This window comes from Salvelinus alpinus, chromosome 28 (genome assembly GCF_045679555.1).
Source record: "Salvelinus alpinus chromosome 28, SLU_Salpinus.1, whole genome shotgun sequence".
NCBI lineage: Eukaryota > Metazoa > Chordata > Actinopteri > Salmoniformes > Salmonidae > Salvelinus > Salvelinus alpinus.
Window position 1 is genome coordinate 11,866,509 of NC_092113.1, and position 8,341 is coordinate 11,874,849.

The window sequence follows — 8,341 nt, forward strand, 5'->3', positions numbered from 1 at the left end:
TATTTATTCATTGATTTATTAAACAAGCATCATATATTGTAATAAATAATATTTTACTAATAACACAGAAATTAATTGTTTCGTCACGGGTAAGTCCGTCACACAGAAAGCTTTTAAACATGACTGACACAAGCAGGTAGGCCTATTGGCCTTTGCTTTACAGATATGAAATCTGCCGCAACAATGTGCAACCAGGTAAGCAGTAGGCTATAGGTAGCACACATACGGATAATCGTGAGAATTCAAGTGAATTAGCGAAAGAAGTTCGTTTTTTCTATAGACCAAAGTCATCGTATGAACTAGGCTCCTCATCTGAACGAACGGACAATTTGTAGTGGCGACGTAGAAAGCCACCGTACCTCTTCTGATTGTCCCACTTCAAGGTGTTCAAGTTGTTCAACTTTGGCCGAATCCTTCGCATGAAACCTCCATATCGCTTTTGTAACTCCTCTCGACTACCTTGCTCCCTGGAGTCACTTCTCTTTGACTTTGTCTTTGGACCAAATTTGCGTAAAAACCCTCCGTAACGTTTGACCTTGTTTATTGCTGCTTCATCATCATTGAACACTCCCATCTCGTTTTCAGAATCAACATCTCCGCCCTGATCGTCCTCCGAAAACTCCGAGAGGTCTCTCTCTCCAAATTTTCTAAGCAAGTCCTCGTATTTCTTAGGGAACGCGTACGCTCCTTTATAAACGCCATTTTCGCGCCACGGAGAGGTTAACAATTTGTTTTTGTTTTTGTCAATTCGTTTAATGAATCCACCATAACGCTTGACCACGTTTGCAATTGAAGCGTCTTGGTCGTCCTCCGTCTCTGGCGTGGTCCGCGGACCCGCATCTTCATCGCTGAACTCCGAGCCCACTGCGCGGGATTGTAGAGTCTTCCCGCATTTGTCTAACTCGGCCGTGGTCAGTAGAGTTCCCTCACATTCCAAGGTACAAGTCTGAAAGGAAAATGCAAAGAGCAGTGAGCAAAAATCGGCCAATTTACTAACCACATTATGAGAAGGCTAGAAAAGAAAAATAGTAGGCAGAAAGAGAATCATATATTTACCTACACTCAGTTCTATGTCTTTGTTTGTTTACTACAGAAAACATTTAATCTGAGTTTGTCATTAATGTGTGCCCCCAGGCTTCTGTAGAACACATTTGGGAAAAATGGCAAGTTTGTCTGAAGACAATTCTCACTCGCTTCCACAATCCACGCGCGCTCTCCATGGTGCTGAAATGGGCCACGAGCCTTTGCGCACTGCCACAACAAGCTCAACGCTCCACGATATTTGATAACAAAAATTACACCATCATAGATACATAAACACACATCAACGTAAAACAACACTTTCTGTTTGTTTCCATTGGATAAAAGCAAAGTTATCTTGTCATGATGTAAAGCAAATCTTACCAGACTGTTGACTGGGATGTCTGTATTGAGGATTTGTTGCGCGCATTGCAGACACTGGGAAGAGCAGTCTGCTTGGGTCGAAGATGGCAAGCTAAGTATCAACACCAGGACATACCACTCCATTTTGCCAAATCCCTGAAATGAAAGAGAAAACGTGAAGAAAATGTAATGTTCACTTGCCAGGGAAAATGTAACACTTGCCTATGAGATTTAGACTTATTACAGATTTGTTTTTAAATATCCCTCGACAATAAGCATGTATTTCTTTTTAACTTTGACTAGTCTTTGTTTCAATTCCATGTTAGTGGCACAACTTTTCTCTCTTTTTATTGATCAAGCGCCATGCGTAATGGTGTGGCCACCACGCTATTCAATTAGTGTACGATGTTAACTGCCAACAGTTTACCAAATTGTAATAGGCTAGTATAACTCTTCACGGGAGCATTTTTATTAATAAACAGGACATTTGCAAGTCCATTACTGATTATAAAATACAGTAATTGCGAGTAACAGCTGCAATCACACGACTAACAAATGTTATTATTTGGAAATATTATAACGCCAGTACAACACGGTAATAATCAGACTGACAAAAATAGAATAATAAATAAAATGTAAATACCGCAGTAATGTTGGATAATTGTTTCAACCCAGGCGTGGAAAGGTGCAGGTGGAACAGGAGCGCATATGATGCAAGTCAGTGTATGTTCTTCCCCAACAGTTGTTTTTCTTTTGACTGGCTTGTCGTCTGTCTTTTTATTGACGGAATCTTCGTCGTGTCACTGAAGAACATCAGAATAGCTTCTATTAAGTGACCAATGGGAGATAAATATTGCGCAAATAAGCCCACTCGTGCCCGTCACCGCCTCTCTCCCTCCCCCTCTCTATTTTCTGACGCCCACTCACCATTCGCTTCAGAAACTTGGCAACTCAATAATCACACACGTTCTAGCACATTCATAGAGGTTATTGGGTTACAATAGGTAATTGCGAGGAGTTGCACTTTCAATAGGGTTCTTGAATGGTCATAACGGCATATGTTTTCTTTGTGTCAAGTAGTGTAAACAGGAAGTCTTCAATATAGAGAAATCACAATGAGCTTTATTTCAAGATTAAATCCTGGTAATTGGAGCTCATTGAAAGAGCAAGAATGGTCTCCCCTCACATTGTTTATTTGAATCGGGGAGAAACCTTGGAGTTGTAACAAAGGTAACACACATTCAGGAGCACAGCTGACCACTCCTGAAGACCATCCACTGAATTGCACTGTCATGTTTTGATATAGGCCTATCTTTTTATTATATATATTTTTTTGCTTGCCAATACCAGAAGAAATATGACAAATTCAATAGCAGGATTTCAATAACACATTTAAAATAGTTTATTGTTGTTGAAATATTTGCATGATTAAATAAAATGCCCAAATAAATATTTTGTAAAAAGTTAACGAACATGCTTGTTCTTATATTGGCCTACGCATCTTGGCCCTAATAAAAATGCTTAAATACATGAATCCAAAACATATGTATTGAACAACAGTAATAATAATTTAATTACATTTAATACGAAATGAATGGTGTAAATCCAAGCAAGAAGTTAATGTGGTAACTTCGATATCTGATGATCAAAGTAGGTCCTAAGCAGAGAAGTAGCCTATACTTGAAATTTGTGAAAAATTCTGTCTTGTCAGAAAGGACTGCCAGAGAAGGATGCAAAGTGGGAATGAGTATCTGGCAGGTGTGAATGAATGGAATCCCCAGTTATTCTTGAGAAATTATTTGTGAGAATTGTTATTTTGCACCGATTAACGCTGTTTCATATTGGCTTTTTAGTAGACAGAACCATTGTATCTTCTTTGATTTTTCGGGTATGACGTATGAGAATGAAATCTAAGCAGCTTTAACCCAAACATCATTTGAGTGTTTTTGCTTATGACACATCAAATGATATCCTCCTACAGAATGACCATAACATAAATTGGAGCAATAATGTTGGATGAAGATAATGTGATGCGTCGTCCCATTTTTAATTAGCTCCAATCAAATTGGCAAAGCGTTCCCTAGGCAACCTTGAGTGGGCATTCTCGTGTTTTCTCTGATGTCTTGATCTGCTGTTTGATTTGCACCACTTCTTTCACTGAGCCTCCGCGCGCCTCTACTTCCCAAGCTGACGTTATCAGGGGAGAGTGAGCGAGAGGCGACTGATAAGTGTGTGCGCACCGCTTCCCTATTGTCCGACGCCAGACTCCCAAATTAATCCCATCTCTTTCAAAGTACTCTTCATGAAACAACACGTTTTTCAAATTCATAGGCTCATGTCATGTAATAATTACCATATTCCACTTGGGGGGTGAAAACCTCTGACGCAATGAGTGATGGTTGAGTGGATCCCACAAAATTATTGAGAAGAGTGGGGTTCTCTAAAGTCATGGACACCACATAGCAGTGGCACAACTTTCATGTCCCCCCACATTCTGAAATTGCATTTTGGTCCCCCCCAGTTCCAGTTTAACATTGGAATGTGATATAAAACAAGGCAATGGTGTGCTTTAGGAACATGTGGACGCCTCCGAGCGGTCGGGTAGGCTGTTTGGAAATAAAATCAAATGTTATGTCCCCCCACTTCTAAAACCAAAGTTGTGCCCCTGCCACATAGACTAACATTCTTGACGCATGCCGCTGGAAACATTAGCTTCCAGCTTAGGTATCCAAACAACCATTTTATTTCTCTAGTAGGGTAGGCTCTGTTTGTCAACGCTGCTTTTTAAATAAATTATTAATCCACTCCTCAGGCCTTTTCCAAACAAGATACTGGATGATATATGTGCCTCTGGCTCTGGTTATTATACTGCCTCATATACTCTCTCACTCTCTCTCTCTCTCTCTCTCTGTCTCTCTCTCTCTGTCTCTCTCTCTCCGTCTCTCTCTCTCCGTCTCTCTCGGTGTGTGTGTGTGTGAATGGTTGTGTCTTTGGCTGAGGTCTACATTTACATTCTCCAGTATCTTGGAAACACTTGCATTTTAAATTCAACTACGCTCTTCCCACAAGCTAGACACATCTCTGCCATTACACACATACTATTTCTAGATTCTACAAGTGTCTGGAACTCTCTAATGGAGGGATGCCACACCATTCTTTCAAGAGAAATTCCATAATTTGGTGTTTTGTTGATGGTACTGGAAAACGCTGTCTCAGGTGGTGCTCCAGAATCTCCCATAAGTGTCAGTAACGCCCAGAACACGCAGGACCCCCTATCGGCGAACGATGAAATGACAACTCCAAGTCTGAACTGCCAAAAAGCACATGGAATCAGATATTTCAAGCCACATTTCAAACCACCTTTGTAGGTGGTTTGAAGTCAGATACAAATCTGATTCCTGGCCACGCAACTTGTCTGAATGGTCAAATCTGATGTATTTTCCCTCAAGTGGTTTTTAGACTGTTATTTGGCATATCTTGCTGCTTGCTAGCTACTCTGTTTACAGTTTGACAAGAACAGGTGGTAGCTAACTAGCTTGTTAATTGTTTACAAGCAAATTAGTGAATGTGCCCGAAAGCTAAACAGCTACCTAGCTAGCTCATTAAGTGACTGCTGTGGCTAGCCAAAAAGTTGGATCATCTTATTCTTTGAGGCTTTAAAAGTGTTCTTACACTATGATTTTGAACATCCAAAGCAACTGGGAAACGTCCATGGCAGGCAATGTTGTGGCCTTAGCTTGCTACATAACTTCTGAGTGATAGGAAGCATGAGCACCACCGCCAATCAGCCAACACCACAGTGCACACACCTGTCGTTACTATGGCAACTAGCATAGCCATGTCAGTAAAGGACTGCTGTCTGAACAGACACATCCAATTTGGTCATTTGTAACTTGCTGTTTGGTATTGCAAAACGGGTTTGAAAAACAAAACAGATTTAGCACTATAGGCCTGCAGGGTGAAAAAGGATTTTGAGATCCCTCTTTCAAAGTCACTGAGATTTCTTCTTCTAGACATTGTAGCCAAAATAATGGGTAACTGGGCATTTTTATACATGACCCTAAGCATGATGGGATGTTAACTGCTTAATTAACTCAGGAACTACACCTGTGTGGAAGCACCTGATTTCAATATACTTTGTATCCCTCATTTACTCAAGTGTTTCCTTTATATTTGCAGTTACCTGTATATTGTTGATGTACTGAATTGCTAGTTTGATAAGTTCATTTTTCACTAAATATTAAGTGTAAAAGTATTTCTATAGAGACGTGGGTGACCACGGTCCACAGTATATCCTACTGTAGAAGTAATGAAAAGGCAAACTACAAGGTAGCCTACATTAGATTTTAACACACCATGATATTGACGTGAGTAAATAGTTACAGCACAGCACTGCGGCGTCATCCAAGACATGCTATGTTACATGGTGATTTCTTTGACATCATTCTTCCTCCCGCCCCCTCCTTGACTCCTCCTCATTTAGCACCTCCAGCAATGAACTAAGTCTGTTGGGAGAACGTTGTGCGTTTTAAAGTAGAGCAAAGAATTAGCAACAACTTTATTAATGTGTGAAGGTAACCATAGCAGCAGTTAAGAATGACTTGCCACCATTACCATAAATAATATTGAGGGGGATGTACATTTCTTCTTTTTCCTCCGCCCTTTTTCAACTGGGGGTAGAGGGTGACTTGTTTTTAGTCTGCTGTCAGGTTGTCATGGGGGAATTCTCAGTTAAATGTGTTATGATTGCAATCGTCATATGTTTTCCTCAGGCGTGTGCTACTGACATTGGGTTGGGTGTAACATACAATATGGCACTTTGGAGGCTCCCTTGGGATTGCCATATAGATTCTTAACAATACTATTGAGAATGAATAGCCTATGTCTCAAACAGAGAAGCAGTGATCAAATATACCTTATTTATTTTATTTTTTTACAAAGCCTTTTCATAGCAGTTCTTTGGCTATGGTATGCAGAGCCAGGGGGTTACCAAGGCATTTCTATGCAATTTAAAAACTTTAAAATGCTATTATTGAGAACAGCAAAAACAAGCAAAAATTGCCCCAGCCAATATCACACATTGGTTGCTGTAGTTTCATTCACTTCAGTCGATCAAAAAACTGATAGCCTATTAGATATACAATTAGGCGTTACACACTAACTCACATTAACTCAGGGACATGTTAGCAGATTTTTTTTGCAGTTTTATAGCTAATTTCCTGCAATTATACACATTTTGCCATGGAGTGGGGAGAAATGTTTGTTGTTTGAAAGCTAATTTCTTGCAATTCTACAAATTTTGCCATTACTTATGTCACGCTGATATGATATCTGATGGAGAGTGATTAACTAAATCAATTGAGGCCACCTGGAGGTCAGGGCCCCTGGGCACGTGCCACACATGACTGGTCGGTGACATGGGCTAATTGAGTGACTGTCAGTAGGCAGGTTTCTGTTGACCAAGGTTTATTCGTGTCACGTTCCTGACCGGTTTTCTGTTATTTTGTATGTGTTAGTCGGTCAGGGCGTGAGTTTGGGTGGGCAGTCTATGTTATGTGTTTCTATGTTGGTAAAGGGTGACCTGATATGGTTCTCAATTAGAGGCAGGTGGTTTTCATTTCCTCTGATTGAGAGCCATATTAAGGTAGGTGTTTTCACATTGATTGTTGTGGGTGGTTGTCTCCTGTGTCTGTGTTTGTCGCGCCACACGGGACTGTCTCGGTTTGTTTGTACGTTCGTTCTTTTGTGTAGTCATTTTCCTGTTCGTGAGTTCTTCGTTGTATGTAAGTTCGCATGTCCAGGTCTGTCTACTTCGTTTGTTATTTTGTTAGTTATTCAAGTATAGTTCGTTTTTGTCTTGTTCAATAAATTCATTATGTCCTATGACAACGCTGCGTTTTGGTTCAATCCATGCTCCTCCTCGTCCGAGGAGGAAGATGAAGAAGATCGTTACAATTCGTCAAAAGCAATGTCGCAAAAAAAATCGTTGTGACGTGTAATGGAAACTAAAGATATAGGATACATTTTCTAAAGATCGACAACATTTTTATCCGTTCGACAGGTACGTGGGGCATGTGATGTCACCACATAACTATAACGCTCCACTCCACATTTAATGCTAAATGCCTACTGCTTGCAACAACAAAAAAGTTCAACTACAAAAATTATGTTTTTTTGCAGGACAAAGATTGTCCTGACTTTGAAGAATGCCTGAATTGTTTCGCCTTGCTTTACTGGTTGGCTGGCACGATTCACCATCCAATTATTTCAGATCTACAGGAGTGCAAGTTTCACCATGGCAGGGACCTTGGTGATACGTTGGCACATGAGAATTATTAGAATATGGCAAATACTGTATGAGTCAATTATTGCATTCTGTTCATGCTGGCTTTTGTGGGCTACCTGAGACATAAAACAGATAGGTGGAAGGGTGACGTTAAATACGCACTTGTATCACGGGTGACCTGCTTGGGGAGGGCATACGGCTGTCATCAATGTATTAATGTGCAATTTGCCTAAATGGGTAATGGAAACACTTCAACCACTACATTTTTATTCAACACTTTAGGTTTTTGCGAGAACATTTTTATTTTTAGGTGTGAAGTCATTGCGTCCAGCTGTTTTTAATCGACTCAAGAATGTTAAATGGAAACGAACCATATTAGGCAATTGCCACATCTATCTTCTATTGGTACTTTCAAAGTGTTTACAAAAAATCACTGGACAAGTTCATGGAAAACTAGCTAGTGAGTGACATATAACAAGAGGAACACTGCTGATGCACAACCAAGTTGACATTCCACCTGGTGTATTCTACTATTCTAACTCTCAACAGTAAGTTGAAACCCCTCCCCATTTTTTAAAATTTGATTTCTATCCCGCTGATGGGATTTCCCGGAAATTGTTTGGACACGTGGGAAGACGAGCATGCGGGAATACTGGAAAGACAAGCGTATGG

The 8,341-nt window shown here is 40.3% G+C and overlaps 1 protein-coding gene across 1 annotated transcript; it reads right to left on the reverse strand.

The window, feature by feature from the left end:
• On the reverse strand, positions 1–2,165 carry LOC139557179 (proenkephalin-B-like). The gene is made up of 3 exons (XM_071371637.1): positions 2,027–2,165; positions 1,405–1,539; positions 1–946 (listed from the first exon to the last, which is right to left on the reverse strand). Exons 2-3 carry the CDS (start codon positions 1,525–1,527, stop codon positions 275–277), a joined length of 795 nt encoding a protein of 264 aa, XP_071227738.1. The 5' UTR covers positions 1,528–1,539; positions 2,027–2,165; the 3' UTR covers positions 1–274.
• Positions 2,166–8,341: the final 6,176 nt, after the last annotated feature.

What these genes read in the sequence shown, in the direction of transcription:
- LOC139557179 (XM_071371637.1), bottom strand. Translation starts at nt 1,527, where the DNA reads ATGGAGTGGTATGTCCTGGTGTTGATACTTAGCTTGCCATCTTCGACC. An exon ending in ACATCCCAGTCAACAGTCTG is followed by an intron (nt 947 to 1,404) that starts GTAAGATTTGCT and finishes TTTTCCTTTCAG; the next exon opens with ACTTGTACCTTGGAATGTGA.